Consider the following 18,783-nt stretch of genomic DNA (forward strand, 5'->3'; position numbering starts at 1 on the left):
GCAGAGACAAACAGCTATATGAAACTGAGTTCATGCTGGCTGCTGGCAGAGGCAGGTGGATCTCGCCAGCCTGGTCTACAGTGTGAGTTCCAGGACAGCTAGGACTACACAGAGAAACCCTGTCTTGAAAAAAGAAAGAAATAGGAAGGGAGGGAGGGAAAGAAAGGAAACCGGAGTTATTTGAAGCTTTGGGGGAAAATGCTAAGAAATGAAGGGTAAAGAAACTCCCCTTTCACTTTATAAATAGAACACAATTAAACACTCAATTCTGACACTTTCCAATCTGACAAGATGGAAAATATCTTTCATGTTGTGTATTACTTATAGTTAACGATTTAATAATTTGTGCTATCAAAATACAGCATCCATAATTATTTTGCTGGTTCACCATTTTCCTGTGAACTTACGGTAATAATTTATTATAAAAATCATTAAGTACAAATTTCACTGTTATGAATTTTTCATCAGAGTTAAGGTAACTTATTGAAAAGCCTGGATTGTTTAATGAACTTTCTTAATAATACGGAACACATTGTTCCAAACCAAAACAACGCCATCCCTGGACTGCAGAAACGATGCTGCATTGAGCGCTGACACTGGGTGGGGAAGGGGGCACCGTAGACATTTTACTTCCAGAGGCGAGACCAAGTACACGAGAACACTGAGTCACTGCATCGGTCATAACATTCCAAGTATATTGTAGAATTTTCACTATGTAGATTAAAAAAATCTCAAGTAGAAAAAAGGAATGCCAAAATATGATGTTCACATCATTCCAATGTTCAAAAAGTTCAGTCCCCATTCAGAAACAGATAAACAGTATATTTATTAAATGAGTTAAGACAAATAAACTTTACAAATAGACAAATAATAAAAGGCTCAGTGGCTAAGAGAGATGGTAAGCATCATCAAAGGAAATCAACACCATCATGGTAGTATCTCAGTTGGCTAACACGTGGAAATGAAATTTTCAAAGAGCAATTTCACAGAAATGAAGCCAGGTTTTTTTTTTTTCTTATAAACAAATCACCATTTCTTGGTTCAAAACTGATATCTGTTATGAAAATGACCATATCACATATCTGTAAGATGACAAGGAGTAACTCGGCTTCAAAGTGCGGCAAGTCTATCTATTTACAACCACAAAAACGGCAATGATGAGGAGAAAAGGATTTTTAAAAAATATACAAAGATTAAAAACATTTGGGATGCAAAATTAAACAAGTTTTTTTTTCTCTTCTGTTAGAGGATAAAAGATAAAATGTGAATTACAGATGTTGATTTAGCTATACACTCCATATAATGGGATCCAAGATCTTTAACAGCTTGCTTGTATTTCTTTTCTTTACTTACATAATGTTCTGGAAATTTCTGGTAGAAATTACAGTGTCTCAATGTCTTGCTATTACTTCATGGATGCCCTATAAGACCCGTTTATGGATTGGAGGTGGTGTAAAAAGCCATTGCCTTGAGTTGAAAAATGAAGACCGGAAAAGCTCAACACAAACCCTCCAAAGCACATGCATGTCTGGATCGTTTGGTAATTACATTCCTAGTTAAGCATAACCAAAATAAAAAAGAAAACTGAAAACATTTCCCTTTTCTCTATTCCCTATGCCTTGCAGGCTTCTTCAGTGGATAGGGTCAATTTTTAGAGTTGAAAGGGTTCTTCAAGAGGAGTCTAGTCCCCCACCCTCTTTCAGGGTGAGTAATTCCCCAAGATCATGCAGCACATTAATGGCAAAATCAAGACTAGGAGGCCATTCTGGACTCCTGGTCTAAATATGCTTCCCAGCTTATATCATGCTACCTTTTTACAGTATGAGTAACTACAAATACCTGATGCGGAAATGTACAATGATAAATGCGACAGAGCCCATATGTTTCTAAGACTTGCAGAGGATTACTGCAGGCAACTGATGGAGAGAAAAGATTCCTCCCACCCACCAAAAAAATATCAAGCACCGTCAACCATGTTTCTTTGCTGGGTCAGCATTCTTGGATGTAGTAGTCCTCGTAAACTTTATCAGCCTGAGGATTGTTTATCTGGTGAAATCTGCGCCCTGAAACAATACCAGTTTCTAAAGGGTGAAGACAAGGGGCAAAGAAAGGAAGAAGGTAGACAGGGAAAAAGCAGAGAGCCCAGAAATTCAATTGACTCAGGGATGGGCATTTCAACACATGGTTAATCATCAATCTACAAATATCATGTTTAGAAGCTTTCCCCATGTTTTCATGTATTATCTCCTTTTACCTCATCAGTTATTTGGCCACTTAATAAAAACAAATGTATCAGAGACAATGGTAGTCATTACTTTTTATAAAATGGTGATACTATTTTGGGGAAAACTAAGTTCTGTGAAGAATATGTTAGGTGGCAAACTGTGCTGTCTCACCCTGACTCGATGAGGTGACCAATAAAGAATTCAAACAGAACTTCGTGGGGCTGTTACCAGCTTGAAATTTATTCCAATTGTGGTGAAAGGGAACAGACCGATGCATCACCTATGCAGAACTAAGGATAGGAGCTGAGCTGTCTTAAAACCATCGCTGTGTAGTTATTTAATAAAAGGGCATATTCGTTTATGTTTACAAACAAGTTTCAAAAACAAAAAGGAAAACATGTATGCTTCTACCTATTAACCTTTTTCAAAATGCCAACAGCCCTCTACGCTGTATGCAGGTCTCTAAGGAGTTATTAGAAAAAATCAATATAGTTCACTCACAGTTCACCAAGACATCACTGAACTAACATATTTAGACAAAAATAAAAAGGACTAAAGGTTCTCTTGTAGTTTTATAGTTTAATTTGATTTGCCTGAAATAACAAAAGCATTTCAAGCATCTTTCATTGTGTATTTGATGTCCCGCAATAAACAATCTACTAAATTCTGAACAAAAGGTTATTAGCAAGTTTTCAAAAAATTTAAAAATGAAACAGTTCTTTCAAAACCATTAAGTAGTAAATGTCTTTAAGAAACTCATTAGGACAGATCCGTAACGTCATCAGCACACCACTGCTCGTGTTTTTTTGTTTTTTGTCTTGTTTTGTTTTCTTTTTTTGTTTTTTGTTTTTTAAACAAAGCATTAGTGTTATCTATTTGGCTATTAGTATTAGCAATTTATCTACAATATTTAACAAGATAAATTGTAGGCAAAAATTTAGTACAGTTTCAATAGAAACACCCCTTTTTTATTTCCTGAAAATACAGCAGTATTTGAAGGACTAATTTTTCTCTGCATTAGTTATAAGGAAGCTTCCCATCTATGAAGAACAAAAAAAGTATCTACAAACCTTGTAAACAGATCTGTATCATTTATAAACATAAATAATCCAAATTATTAACAGCCAACAGCAGAAATTAAAGTATTCATTCAATGATCCAGGGCTCTCTGTCTCGCCCAGCTTCACTCCTCCCTCTCTCCCATCAGGGACACTGAGATAAACCACAGCCCTGCTAATACACCGTCGGGACCATTCTGGGTACCAATGATGATCCACAGGTCACTTATGCCGTTGTTTATCTGTCAGTTCATTTCTCCCACCCCCCAAAAAGCACCCTCAGTCTGGCAGAAAGCTTTGCTTTTTTTTTTTAAAAAAATAAATCTACATTCGTACAAGTGTGTCTTCTGTTGAAGTCCAAAGACAAGACTACTATCTTGTCCGTCACAATATGTGAAAAGACTCAGTTTCAATTTGTTTCTTTACAATGCAGCTAGTGTGTTAACATTCAGCTTACAATCAGAGTGACGTTTCCAAACTATGTAGTGGGCTTCCTGGGGATGAAGAGGTAGCAGACTTGTTCATTTCTATTGTAAGGTGAATTCCGCTGTCAACAGCATTGTTATTTTTGTTAGGAGAGGGCGGAGGGCTGGAGTTGCGTTTTGTAGGAGCATCATCTTCAGCATCAGTGTCATCAATAAGGGGGATGTGAGGCTCTGAATCTTCTATCCTAAACTCAGGGTGTGTCATAAAGTTGTGGATTGAACTTCTTGATTCTGGCTTTTCTAACCCTTCATATAAAGAACTACGAAATGCATTCACCACTCGAATCTGTGAACAGCAGAAAACACAGAAAGATGTCAGAACACCAGTGGCTTAACTACAGCAATGGTTCACTTATGAGTTTGAATCCACAAACAGCTAGGTATGAGTGAATCATATTTGCATGTAATGCAGTGGAACTTGCAATACACTGTAAAAAAATGAATATTTTAGTAGGACACTACAGAACAACAAAACCACATACTCTAAGAGGTATACATTCAAAGGAAAACTAAAATTTTAATTGTCACTGGCTAAAAATTTAATAGCCATTGTGTAGGATGTTTTTTCCCTAAGACGACAAAAACAAAAAACAAAATGAGAACTTAGCCATACACAAGCTTAGTTGAATTATCTTTAAATCAAAAAGAACGTATTTCTCAAAACAACTCAAATAAGCTAAACAAAGTCAAGCACAAAGGGTTACTATTTATCATGCTAGGAGTCAGGGTGTCACCAACTATGAAAAAGCCAAGCAAATATAAGCTGAATGCCACAATGAATTCACACCTGCCCCACTACTTCCTTAATTAAAAGTTAAGAATAAAGACAAACCCAAATATGTATCTATAAAATGCTACTATAAACAGCTATAAATATTTGAGTATATGCCATTTTTTTCTACACATGTGTTAGTGAATTTCTGTACGAGAGAGTACATCTTGATTACTAGAGTTTGCTAAAAAGAACAGATTTCAAACACACACACACACACACACACATGCACTCATATGTGCACACAAGCATACACGCATACACACACACACCCCTCCCTCTCTGGGACTCTGAAAAATTCTCCAAGGGAGAGACACAAAGCTCCAAAGTTTTCTATTAACTATTTAGACTTACGGACTAGCAATTCACCTATCTTTTTGGGTGTCTGCTGGATACAAGAAACTAGATTAAAGGACAAACATAAAAAGTCACTGTAGTGCTGACAATAGGGTTCAACAAACCAGAGTCATTCAGAAATTTTTTTTAAGAGAAATCTGTTCAGTTCAAATATATTTTGATAACATAAAAATGTTCACTTTTTTGTCAACTCTAGTAATTTTAAGAATGAAGGCACCATTTACTCATAAAATTAAGAGAAGTTAAGTGACAGCAACATTCTAGAAGAAAACAGTCATCACTAAAATGATCTCAACAGCAAAATGATGATTAAGACATTTTAATGTATATTTTGGGTCATATGCCCCTTTAGGTGACCCTATCCTTCCTCCTGTTTGTCTTTCTGGACTTAGCACCCCCATCTGTAAGCTGTGTTAGTAGTCTAAATGAGCGGTTCTCAACCTTTGGGCTGTAACATCTTTGGGAGGGGCAGTGTTGCATATAAGATACCCTGCATATCAGATATTTACATCATGATTCATTAACAGTAGCAAAACTGCAGTTATAAAGTAGAAATAAAAAATAATTTTATGGTTGGGGGATCACCACAATATGAGGAACTATATTAAAGGGTAACAGCATTAGGAAGGTTGAGAACCACTGATCTAAATTAACTTGGGCCTTTACACAGAAAACAAAGAGATAAAAATGAGTTTTAGTTTTCCGTTGACTAGACGATGAGGAACTGTAATCAAATGGATTCCTTAACAGTGTGGTCCTTACACTTCACGGGGCTGTTATAGAGTGTGATGCAGTATTAGCATAAACTATCACCCAGGACCCGCAGACACTAATGTGCACGTGCACCAACTGGGGATCCTGGGAAAAGACAGATCCCAGACAGTCTATGTTTCCAACAACTTTGAAGCCTGATGCTGAGAAGCCGGGCCATGCCAACACATGAAACCATATTATCATGTGACTTTATTATGCTACTTTATAATAATCCTGCTTTATTCATGCGTTTCTCTTTCAATTTGACAGACCAACAGCAGTGAATACACTGTCAATTTTGTTTGTAGCAGAAGAATACTACCTATGATGCATTTTTAAGCTGAACTGATGTACAAACGGGAAGAGCCCAAGAAATCAATCAATATAAACAGTACAGCTTATTCAAGGGCCCCTTCTTATAAAAACACACAGAACAGGCAAACAAAGCTCAAGTCAGGAAAGCAAGCAACTGGCTGTTTACGCGAATTTTACTTCATGCTACTAAGTTACCTTCTCAACAGAACAATATTAAAGTTGAAATGCTAAATTCATTCTTTAGCGTTATAAATGTAATTTTCCAGTTCTCTTAGCTCAGTTTCAAATCACATGCTTCTGGGAACCATGCAGTATGCATATACTTAAAGGCATATACTCAAAAATTTATAGTAGTTTTGTAAGTGCTAAACTACAATTTTATTTCCCATATGAATTATAAGTTAGCACAGAGACAAGCTCCCAGATTTCAGGTCTAATCTTTGGCTGCAATTGTTCCGCCTCTTATCCAACCCTCTAAGAAATCAAACAACAACAATGGCAACACTTGAGGTCTCAATCCACTTTACGAAAAGAAAGCTTTATGAAAAGCCTGAACAATGAATTTAAACATTAAGGAGAAAATGAGAAACGTTAGGTGTGTGAAGTAGGAAATGTTAATTTCATGCACTTAGGAACACACACTCACACCCCACAGTAGTAGAAGCAGTAGAAGAGGAAAACACTACATGTGTAGGGGTAGAAATATTTGTTACATCATGATGCTGGCTGGCGATGGAGGGTTGTCGCCTTAGAGCCCCCTGAATGGAAGTTCCACTCTGGAAAGCATTCACTACATCCATCTGCAAGGAATCAGAGATTGTGACAGCGTGCTCAGCAAGAGAGAGAGAACAAGAGAAAGGACCGTTCCATCTACCAACATTTAAAATGTAAAGAAAAAGGCACTTTTACAGAGCAGGTAAATAGGCAAGAGTAGCATTTTGAGATGAAAGGGGAAAATAAAAGCTAGGAAAAAAAGCTCGGGGCATTTAAGAGACATTCTTTCATAATCAGTTAAAGTTTCGCTCAGTTCAGCCATCAGTAGTATTTTTCAAAAGAATAAATTGTGAAGGTTGGGAAGGCTAGAAAGGCAGTTACAAAGCACAGGTGGTCTGGACTGCTCCCCAGATAAAAACCATTACTCCCTTCTGCTTTCCTACCTCGCTACCAGACCCATACCTGTGTTTGGATTCTGTTCAGACCTCTAAACCACAAGATCTGGCCACGCCGCAATTCCCTTTCGGCATGATCAATCTCTTCAACATCCTCTGCTAATTCCTCCTCAGGTATTTCTTCCTTTTGTGTTCCATGACCAGCTTCTTTTAGGAATTTTAAACGGCTAGTTGGAATTGTTGAAATAAGCTATAACACAGGGGAAAGAACTCAAGGTATTATTAAAAATTGCAGGAGTATCCACTTTCTTTCTTTTTTTTTTAAACCAATGAAGCAATGTCTTGCTGGTGACTTCCTCAGAACAAAAAATTATTCACTTATAAAAAAGACAAGTTTACAAAACAAAATGTTTTCTGAATAGAAGTGAAGATGATGGTATTTCTCATATTTTAATGTAGACATTCATGATGCTAAATTGTACAACCATGTGTTACTGTGTCTACATGTACACAGTCTCCACCTGAACTCATGTTAATTACATTTACTTCAAACAAGATGACATGGTATGTGGTCTTACTGCGTACAAACCAAGCTTATAATCCATTATTGCTATAAAAATTCACAAGTAAAAGAATATGAGAATTCAGAAAAATCTTGAAGGTCATACTGAAGTAGTTCAGTTAACTATTTTTATAAAATTTAGCTATCTAAATTAAGTCAACACTGATTGGTAACAGCAACATATAGCAATAGATGCCTCCAGAAAAAAACACCATCAGAAACATCAACAGTACAGGTTATCATGAGCGTTAACAGGTAATACCTATGAAGTAGAGTTAGTTTACCAAGGGGAAACCAAGCTGCCTTCAGACCAGAATAGCCCGGAGAACTTCTACTCCTGCCATCTACGTTCACAGGGGTAAAACAGGATCAGATTTGTGAAGCGATTTGCACATGAAATGGTTAAGATTCCAGGTCTCTGAGGCACTAAGTCAGGTTTTATTTTATTTTTAGAATCACACTTAAAATGAACAGACAAAATCAACATAAGTCTGCTGCTGCTGGCTGTGTGTGTGTGCAACACTGAGATTTTCTTCTTGTAATTAGGCAGATTTTTTAGGTTGTAGACTTGTGCTCTGCCTATCAGAGAACACTGTGAAATAATTAGAAAGAAATGTGGACCATTAAGGGGTCACCAAGAAAGAGAGTTTTAAGGTAACAAAAACAACTTAGAACCCAGAAAAACACAACTAAGAAAAAAGATAAAACCTGAGCTTGGCTGGATCTGCAGAATGACAATGAATGAGCTCACACACGTTATATACGGTAGCACACCACCCTGTGTTCGCGGACATGTCAGCACTGACTCTCCAGCAGCTGGCCTGACACTAGTGACAACAGCCAGGAGGTGAGCGCTGGCCCAGGTCACTACCACTCGTCTTTAAAAGAGGAATGGCGTGCAACTAACTGCAAGAAAAACGGCGCTCAGTACAGCTGAGGTGGATCATGCTTTTCCGGCACCTTCATTTACAGACAACTGTTAAAATGATTTCAAGGCCTTAAAAAACCATTTTGTGGCTCTATTTTTCAGACACCCGTGATTTTAAGAAACTGTTTACTATGTAAGACTCAAAATTTCTCTCAGGCCTTTAAAAATATTAAATTCTATACCAAAGTAATGAAGTATGTTTATTCTGAAAATACAAAATCAGGTGGAAAAGACCCAGGCATTACCATCCTACCCAGTCATCTATGTGCCGTGTCTGCAACTGTAGCAACTTGCTCTAAAACCGTAGAAATGAGTAAAAGACCAATGAGCACAATAAACAAGAACCACCTCAGAACAGCTACTTTGGAAAGGGACAAATCCCATGTAATCCACAATTCCATTTTGTGACTCAAGTGGTAACTAGAATAAGTAACAGAAATGGTTCAAAGAGTAAAAAAGAATAACTTTAGGTTTTAACAAAAACAGTGAGATTTTTACCTGGCCCCAGAGTAAGGTCCCCATTCCCAGGAATATTGACCACAGCCACTGTTCTATTGAAAGTTCTGAGCAGCTGAATGGTTTCCCACCAAACTGCACAATTATTATCTGGAGGAATAATCAAAAGTAAATTTATTTAAATGACAACTAAAATAAAATCTCTGCTCCCAAATTTAAATATATACTGTATATATATTACGCTTACTAAAAAATAAAAAAAAAATCACACGACCGAAAGAATGCCTGTATGTTCTTTCCTGTATTATCTCAGATAACTACATTTTTTTGGTAAGCTTTCATGAGAGGTAGTATGCGTTTTGTGGGAAGTACCACATGTCATGGCGACATATATAGACAGAATATGTCACCGTGTTTTCTCTTCTCTACAGCAGCCACTCCTCGTTGACATTTGGATGTTAAGACAACTATGTATGTCTCCTCTGTAATAGGAGAAAAGCAACCTGGCAAGGCTGTGAAGTGTGCACTAGTTCTCTAGCCTGTTCACCCGGGAGAGGGAAGTCCAATGACATCCGGACATAAAGTTCTCATGATCCCTTCCTGACCCGCAGTGTCCTACATATAACAGTACACTTGGAAGTAGTGCATATTAAGCAACAAAATATTCACCTTTGTCTGAGTCTGACAATTCTCTCTGACATAAGGTAAATAGCTGTGAAATATTGAAATTAGAAGAAAAGTAATTTTGGTACATAATAGTTGTTACATTTTTATACTTTAAAAAGCATTATAAATTTCATGCTTTGCATTTATTTGTTAATTTCATTGCTTTTTAATGTCAAGAATATTTGTCTATTTGTCCAGATAGAGTCATCACTAATTTGCTAGGAGGCTAGCATTATAACTGATATTATATATATTGGTTATATCATAAAACTATTACAGCTAATTTTGTAATCAGGTCTGGATTTTCATAAAGGAATGAAGAACTGAAATAGTTTTTCTCTTGTAAATCAAGAAAACAGGGAATAGGAAAATGTTCAATGTTTCTAGTTTTTTTTTTTAAATTAAAAGAGTTTTTTGGTGTAATGAGGTGTGAAAGGAAGGCATTAAAAGTACTAGGGAAAACCAATAATTATGTGACTGGCTGATTTGGTCTCATTAAAAGTAATTCTTTACTTTATATTTGAAAGTAATGAAGCTGTCTGCTGAGGCAGAAGGCTGGGGCAAGCTGTCATAGTCTCCAGACTATATATTAAATCAACACGAAGCTGGGCAGACATCACAGTCAGTACATGGAAGCTCCCTCACAGCTTGGGCTATTTGCTGAACGAAGTACCCGTTTGTAGGAATGTGTCTCATATATCCCAAACTATCTTTTCTACTTACTCACCTGTACCACAAAGGTGCCTAAAACAATCGTGCAGAAGATGGCATTATTAAAGATTCCTTCAAAAACATTTCTTTCACCATGAATTTTCCGTGCATTTATTTCATTGAAAAGCTGCATCAGCACAAAGGTATTGAACACAATAGTGTAATGTTCCGAGGGGGGAGCGTGCAGAGGGGCATTCCTTCCACTGTCAATATCAAAAAACTTCTCTCCTGAAATGAAGCATCACCATTTTGTAATTATCAGTGAAACAGCACAATGTGTTTCATGAAGTGCATGACAACAAAGCTTGGCCAGTCTTGGTCTGGACTGGACCCAGCCAGGATTATCTGGTGCTGTTGATGAGGAAAGGGAAACCCCTGCACCATGGAGACACGTCAAGATCACAGATCTAAGAGTGGTGGAGCCCGGATAAAGGTCAAGACTCTACTTCCCCACCACCTCATCAACCTCCCCAGACAGAGTGGGCACCAGGAAAAACAAGTAAAAACTTAAGATACGTGGAATTGGGAACAGAATTGAGGTTTGTGAAAATTCTGCCATACTAAGGCATGCTGAGTGACAGAAATGTGCAACGGAAACAGCTGAACTGAACTCTTACCAGCAAATAAGAGCGTAAAAACCACTACGAGCTGATAGAATGCATGACCCAAAATATTCTTCATCATTGTCCGTGAGATGAGAGGCTTATTTCTGCCATAAGGCTTCCGGAGCAGGAGCGACTCAGTGGGTGGTTCCGTTGCTAGGGCCAGGGAAGCCAGTGTGTCCATGATGAGGTTTACCCACAGCATCTGCACCGCCTTAAGAGGTGAGTCCTAGAAAAGACAGGCTTCCTAATAGACATTCATAACTGTTCAGGAAGGCAGCGACTTTCAGGAAGCCTTTAGGATTACAAAGACTTAAGGAACAAAACAGATTACGTTTTATGTTAATTAACCTACAATATAAAGCTTCATCTTATTTAAATACGTAAGGACTTTAAAAGGGTAGATCATATAATTTTTGTGTTAAAATAAATATTAACAGTCACCTACTTGAGTAATACAAGCGCCCGTGAAAGCAACAATCACTGCTACTACATTAACAGTAAGCTGGAACTGAAGGAATTTTGAGATGCTGTCATAGACATTTCGGCCCCACATAACTGCTTTAACAATGCTTGTAAAGTTGTCATCTGTGAGAATAATATCAGATGCTTCTTTAGCCACATCAGTTCCAGCAATGCCCTGTTAAAAAAGTCTGTGAATTAGACTAAATGTTTAAAATATAACTTGTACATATGCAAATGTGCACCATTATACTTAATAAAAAATAATTACATTTATGCTAAAAGACGATAATACTGTAATCTTAGGATGCCACTGACAAAGATATCCAGGCTTAGTCAACACCATACATAAAAAAGAAGCATGAAAAGCAAAATGTAAGTAGTGTTGCAAACAAAGGGACGGCTCTTCCCAAGTCATACAGAAGGATTATTAAACACACTAACAGAAAAGACAGGACTTGAACTTGGGAGGAGGCATGCTGGAGGAATTAGAGAAGCAGGAAGGGTGAAATGGAGGAGGTGGATATGATTATACACCATACATATGTATGAATTCTCAAATTTAAAACATTTAAAAAATTTTGAAAATATTAAAAGTGATTAAAGGTGAAATAAAGAAATGTTTGCAAGAAAACTATAGGGGCTGGAAGTAGATGATGAATGGCCAACAGCTCAGGAGACTGAAGGAATCTGCTTAAGCCACCAGCAGGGAAAGCAGAGACGACTTTTCTCCCCATCATAGAATCCCTATGAGGCTCAGCCCTGCAGCTTCAGGGGACACTTAGAAACAGACATGAAATGAGAGGCGCTCTTGAAGACCTGAAGACACTGAAGAAGCAATGAGAAGCCTCAGACTAGCAACACTGTCAACAGTAGAATGTGCAGATGAACAGACTGTGGGTTAATAAAAACAAGTTAATTGTACCTACAAACATCATAGATAATCTTCTGAACAAAAGATGGACGCAATACATGTGATTTTGTATAGAGTTTAAAACAGGCAGAAGCAATGAGCTCCAGAGGTCACAGGCAATATCTATCTCTTGTACTGCCCAGGACAAGGTAAGCAGATCCTCAGAGCTCTCTCAAATTCACACATCCACGGCAAGCTGGCACTTCCACTCCAATGCCAGATTACAGCAGGTCAAGAGGTGGGGCAGAGGGATTGCTACAGTAAAACTGCTAAGATCACCAACTGTCTCTGAGTCACTGCAAAGGGACTCTGGGAATGAGTGTGTGCTAAGTATGTTAAAAAATTATGGAAAACATTGATTAACAAAAAAGGAGTTCACGTGGCTCAGGATGGAACGGCACTGATAGTAGAAATAAAGACTGAGTACTGGGCTAACCTAAGTGATGACGGGATATCACTGAGGAGTGGTGGGCAGGGCGAGCATGAACGCACACGGAGCACCGGTGGTCTGCTAAGTGTGGAGTCCTCACCTTCCTTGAGGAAAAGCCAGGAGTCAATGCTTTGTATGTTGTCTAAGTTCCGGAATCATATGGTCCATATATGTGGGGGAAAAGAGCTAAAATAGTTGTTTCCTTTTGGAGTCAAAAACTAAGGTGAAAGAAATGGCACATGGTAGGGGCATTTGATACCAAACTTTAAAAAGGGGAAATGGAGCTGCACTCAAAATATTCAATTATAAGTAACTAAATTTTTAGTCTTCGAACTAAACTTCAGCCATTCTTAGAGGCTGCAAATGCAAATCTTTTGTATAAGTCCTTATGAATTTAAGAGACAGTTATAAAAGGGAAGTGGGTATTCAGAGAAAACTTAATTCTATGTTTGGAAACTTGGGATCAAAATAGACAACAGTTTTTAGTGAGTTCCTCAGTGTGACTACATGCACACACGTATATCTAAACTGACTTGTACTTTATCAGATGTCAAGTTTTAGCAAAAATGGTTACAAGACAAAATCACCCAAAGACTTACTCCTTTTCTTTACTTTGGAAGCAAATTTAGTTTACGTTGTGTAAAACCCACTACCAACATATCCTATGTACTGTATTTTTTTCATATTGGTTAAGTTTTGCTAACCTGAACATCTGTCTTACATCCAAGTTTTGAGGAAAAGGATCACATGTTCTATGAAACTAGTTTTGTCATCCTGGTTAGCTGTCAGGGCCACAGCAGTAGTAAGAATCTGCTAAATGCTGAGGTACAACAATTGGTGATTGTAACGTTCCTGAATGGAATGATGCCGTTTGCACAAGGGCACAAGGCAGAATCCTTAAGCACTCCCTAGTCCACGACTGGAACTTACCACAGGTTTTCAACATTTCATGTCAATACATCTGTCTAGACGTAGGGTAGGGTGAGAGTCCTTGTAATCTTTGCATTCTTTGCTTTTGCTTGAGGGGAAATTTATATATTTCTTCTACCTCTTTTAATTAGACCCTACCATGACTTTTCTTGTAAATCTCTATTTTAGCAACAGAATACCGGAGAACGATTATGCCAGTACACACCTGTGCACAGACACATCTTCATACCTTGAATCCTTAGTGTCAGGCTTTATGTCAGAATTCAATGTCTCTTATACTTTAGGATAAGGAGGCAAATTTAGGACCCCTTAAGAAAATTAGCATTTCTACAATGGCCATGGACAGTCACATTAAGGTTAACAATTAGCTCTTCAGAAGAGATTTTTGTACAACTTTCTAGCCCAATGCAAAAAATAAAGACTGGGCTGTATATTAAACAAAAATATTCAGATAGTTTTTCTTGTTAAATTCTGTTTTTGACAATTAGGATTATGGACTATTAATTTCTAAAAATAAGACAAAGAGTAAAGAAAACACTTCAGATGAAGAACAAGCAACTCCCCCACCTCCCAAGCAACTGTCTTATATGTGGAATTTAGATTGAAAAAAAATATGTAAAGGCATCAAAATACAAGGGCAAACTGTGGATGGTAAAGGACTAGCAAGAGGGGGAGGGGAGAGTAAGAGGGCAACGGTCATGTGTGAATATGAGCAAAGCACGTTATATGCATGTGTGATCATGTCATAATGAAACATTATTTTGTACACACAGGAGACTGTATGACTATATAAAATGATGTTATCCAAATGTTGTGAGGTCACCATTGTTACAAGTTTGCTTAAGAAGGTGATTGTTAAGAGTCAGATGAGTTGATGAATGTTTAAATATTCCTCAGTGCACAAAGCAAATGTGTATTGTTAACAGCTGTCCAGAGAAATCATCTTCTAGCTAGTCTTCACAGTATCTAATAAAGCTGGCATATAAAACCGTTATGTTTATAAACTCACTTAGGCTTATCCTATATCTCTTAAACTAATTTTGAGGAACATGGTTTAAAATCAGCAGTAATTTTGGCAACAAACAAGCAGACAACCCAGCTAGCAAATTGTATATAAATATTTGAGTAAGTAGGCACCTACCATGGCAAATCCAACATCTGCTTTCTTTAGTGCAGGGCCATCATTTGTACCATCGCCAGTGACAGCGACTACTTGGCGTTGCTCTGAGACAGTGCTGTCAATTATACCTTAGAGAGAAGCAGATATCAGTGCTGTAAAATCCTTTGGATAAATAGGTGATTCTGAGGAATAGCCTTACTAGTCCATTTCAGAGACTCAAAGCTAAAAACACATTTAAACAAATATAAAAATATACACTGCTTAGCTACGAAGCAAAGATCAATTCTAGAAGCTAAGGCTATATTAGGAGTACTAATCATTGAAGGTGAACATAACTTTCCTTCCCAAGATATCAGAAGAAAATATATCTACATTTTACTACAAAATGCTATTTGTGACTCAACTTAATAGTCAGGGTTTGTTTTAGCTTAAGAAAGCAGAACAAGTTTCTGTGTTGAGAACCGTGAGAGAGCCACACAATTTACTCACCTTTAACCAGTGTGTGTTTGTCGGTGGGAGATGATCTTGCGAGTACTCGAAGCTTTGGCCAAATCTTGTCTATCCTTTCTTGCTCAATCTATAAATTTTTATCAAGGTTAAAATGTGCCAAAACTAGTCTTACAATTCTAAATTAGATAGCTGCCATGTTTATCAGTGGTTCTTTACTCATGGTCCAAAGAGTAATAGAAACTCCTTGGAACGTCTCAGAATTGCAATTCTTGGGCAGGGCCTTAGGTCAAAGAAATAATATTCTTGATTAGGGAGTCATCAATCTGTTTCAACAGGCTGACTTGGTGGCTCTGGTTCATGTACAAGAAGTTGAGGCCAAATCTTGAAAAATTCCCCTACTACCTATGAAAATGCATGAGAATTCTGAGGAAGACGGCCTCCTAACTTCCACTTCACATCCACTCTGGCTGCCCACCTTGCTAACTCTCGGCAGTACTATGTGTACCAAGTAGTCTAGATCTATGTAACTCCTTTCATAAAGCATTCCTGTCACACGTAAGCCCTTCAGAACCACTCCTAGACTGTAAGACGGCTTTGCTTCTGAACAGCATTACTGATGCAGAGAGCCTAACAAAGAATGTAGATTCAGTATGTACTGGTTGAAGAAATTACTAAATACAATAAGCATTATCAATTTAAAACTTGGAAAAATTCTTACCTCTCCTTTTTCATTGCGTATTCTTCGGTTAAAATCTTTACCTTCTAAGCAAAGGAAATCTTCCCCTGGGTGTAAAATACCACATTTGGTAGCAATAGCCCGAGCAGTATTAATATTGTCACCAGTGACCATGCGCACAGTAATTCCAGCTCTCTGACATTTCTTTATTGCCTCGGGTACCTGAATTACACAAGAAAAAAATTATTAGGACAGAAAATTATTATTTCCAAACAAAAACATAGCACCGAACAAATATGATCTCACAAACTCACAACTGACAACTTTATCTCAAGATGTCCGAACTTCCTTCACTCAATAATGTCTTCTTTTCTGTTACTGCCAGTCATTTTCAGCTGCCAACCTCACTTTGTCTACTAACTTCTCAATGCTATTAAAAGCTTCTTTCCTGGAAACCATCAGGCGATTCTTAGGTGGTAGTTTTTCAATGACTCAGGCTTACTGTCTAGGGGATACCTGAGTAAGACATTTAGTTACAGATGGCTCACTTATTTCCCTTTCGTCTAACCCAGTGAGTCTCCACCTGAGAGTCAATATCAGCTATCCTGCCTATCAGATATTTGTATAATAATTCACAGTAGTAGCAAAGCTGAAGTTATGAAACAGCAACAAAAATAACCCTATGGTTGGGTTGTATAACACTTCCTACACAGGCTGCAGTGTTGGGCAGTTGAAAGTCACTGTTGTAGTTCTTCTGTCTACATTCCAACCATTTCTGAGCTAATAACTTTAAAATTCACACCCTTCTTTGCACTGTGAAAGCTTTAGTCAAGGTTCTGTCTACAAACTGGACATCGCAATTTGGTGTATAGTATGCTCTGTAAACTAATCTGGGAGTCGACTCTAATTCCCTTTTCATTTCCTCCTGATGCTTCCATTAAGGACCAACACGTCATTACAGATTCTCTCTCAAACTTCTCCTGAGTCAGGTCTATCCCTAGGGCTTACTGTAACAGCTTTAACTGCAATCCCTATCTCTGTTACTTCTTTAAACGTCTCATCGACTGTATGATAGAATTCTTTTTACCATAGCAACACATGTTAAAAATACGCACCGACAACTCCTCAGCTCTTACACACAAAGCACAGGGCTCTCGATACTGAAGAGAACAGATGGCCTCAGGAGAGGTTGTCTAGATTTACTAAAACTTTCCTCTACTACATATAGACCGGCAGCGTGTGCTTCTGCTACTGTAGTTGCCTAGAAAATCCTTTCCTGTCCTCTAGTCAGAAAATCCACACAGATCCTACTAGAGCAGAGGCTGCGAATTAAAATGGCTTCGGGGCCACGCAGCCAGCTGCGATGAGGAAGATATGCTGGTAATGACACACCCAAGAAAAAAAGCTTAATCAAAGTGTTACTCAGTGACCGCCTGGTTTGTTTTTTATGGAAGAATGAAGACAGCCTAATGCTGACAGGATTCAAGAGAAAGTAGAAACTCTTTTGTGTGTAATCTCTCAATGTTTACCACTTCACATACATACACATGCAGAGGAGGGAGCTGCCTGCCTGTGACTACTCCAAGTCCACTTTAAACGTCCCTTCTCTGCAGCTCCACTGAATTAGCTACCTACCTAAACTTGGCCTTCATCTTACCATTAAATATCACTATTAGTGGCTACCCCATCATATTATAGATACTTGTCTTTTCATGTCCTCTGCAAGTCTGTTTCTAAGGCAGGACTTTTACTTTATCTTGAAATCACCAAAGCAATTTTTTTTATTAATTTACACATTTAAGGACCTGGCAAATAAACAGAGCTTAGAATTCACTGTGCTTCTGAATTAAATGCTTCTGGAGAAACAGTTACCACAGGGAAGCTTTTCAAGGCTGGCACAAATAGCAGGGTATCTGATAGTCTTGGAACACATAAATAATTACAAACAGCTTAAATATGTATCTAAGTTTAAAGGTTTACATTGTTATATTTTTGTCATGCTGCCAACTCTTAGTTATCTGCATCACTGGAGGGGAGCCTTTTCCACACTCACTGTAGCTGATGTTTACTGGGTGCCAGGTACCATATGAGGTCCAGTGATGCTTAGGTTATCGATTTTTTTTTTATCAAGACCTGATCTATAAAATACTGGCCAATTGTTTATATATAATATACCTCCCGATATCTCATACAAGCTCAAGACACATTTTAGCTCAGACATCTTAAGCAAAATCTCTGACTGGAAACTCGTCTACGATCATTTAGACGGGGAAGACAGTACAGAGATTGGGACTGGTTTAAAACTATGTAGGAGCAGTATTTATGAAGGGCAGATTGGATGTTGGTTACCATGGTTTAGTTTAAAAGGTAGGGGAATTGTGAGATGTAGGCCAGTCAGTATTTAATTACAATGAGCTAAGAAGAACAGTATTTTGTTTTTTTGTTTTTTTGTTTTTTTTTTTTTAAGTTCTAGGGACGTAAATGTAGGCACAAACAGCAGGTAAATGCCGGTCTGGCACCACAGGATGAGAGATGGGGATAGTGGGGGATGAGTACTAGTGACTATGGAGCTATCGTGACTGACCGCCATGACAGCTGCATAACTACCAGTAAGCGAAGGAAGAACCATTAGACCACACTTTAAATTGGGATGGTCCAGGAATTATATCTTAAGTAGGTTGATTAGTAATGACAAACTAGTACTTGTTTTCTGCCTATTAAACAGAAAGCATTTCTAACCCGCAGCTTAAAAACTGCCTCCATTTTTACAAGCAGGGTATTAAAGCAAGGTGACGTGTCTTGT

At 37.9% G+C, this 18,783-nt stretch overlaps 1 protein-coding gene across 3 annotated transcripts in view; it reads right to left on the reverse strand.

Moving 5' to 3' along the window:
• Positions 1–801: 801 nt before the first annotated feature.
• Atp2b1 (ATPase plasma membrane Ca2+ transporting 1) overlaps positions 802–18,783 on the reverse strand; it is a 105,603-nt gene continuing 87,621 nt past the window's right edge. The window contains exons 13-22 of one of the 3 annotated variants that reach the window (XM_087902001.1): positions 16,023–16,202; positions 15,344–15,431; positions 14,876–14,982; positions 11,448–11,639; positions 11,015–11,228; positions 10,414–10,625; positions 9,063–9,170; positions 7,142–7,324; positions 6,679–6,765; positions 802–4,054 (exon numbers count right to left, since the gene is read on the reverse strand). In XM_087902001.1, the coding sequence (XP_087758127.1) occupies positions 3,743–4,054; positions 6,679–6,765; positions 7,142–7,324; positions 9,063–9,170; positions 10,414–10,625; positions 11,015–11,228; positions 11,448–11,639; positions 14,876–14,982; positions 15,344–15,431; positions 16,023–16,202 (1,683 nt within the window). In that variant the 3' untranslated portion in view covers positions 802–3,742. Of the gene's footprint in view, positions 4,055–6,611; positions 6,766–7,141; positions 7,325–9,062; positions 9,171–10,413; positions 10,626–11,014; positions 11,229–11,447; positions 11,640–14,875; positions 14,983–15,343; positions 15,432–16,022; positions 16,203–18,783 lie in introns of all 3 variants that reach the window. The other 2 variants (XM_087902003.1, XM_087902002.1) reach the window with 2 other exon arrangements.

Source organism: Myodes glareolus, chromosome 26 (assembly GCF_982192425.1).
Source record: "Myodes glareolus chromosome 26, mMyoGla1.1, whole genome shotgun sequence".
Classification (NCBI taxonomy): Eukaryota; Metazoa; Chordata; class Mammalia; order Rodentia; family Cricetidae; genus Myodes; species Myodes glareolus.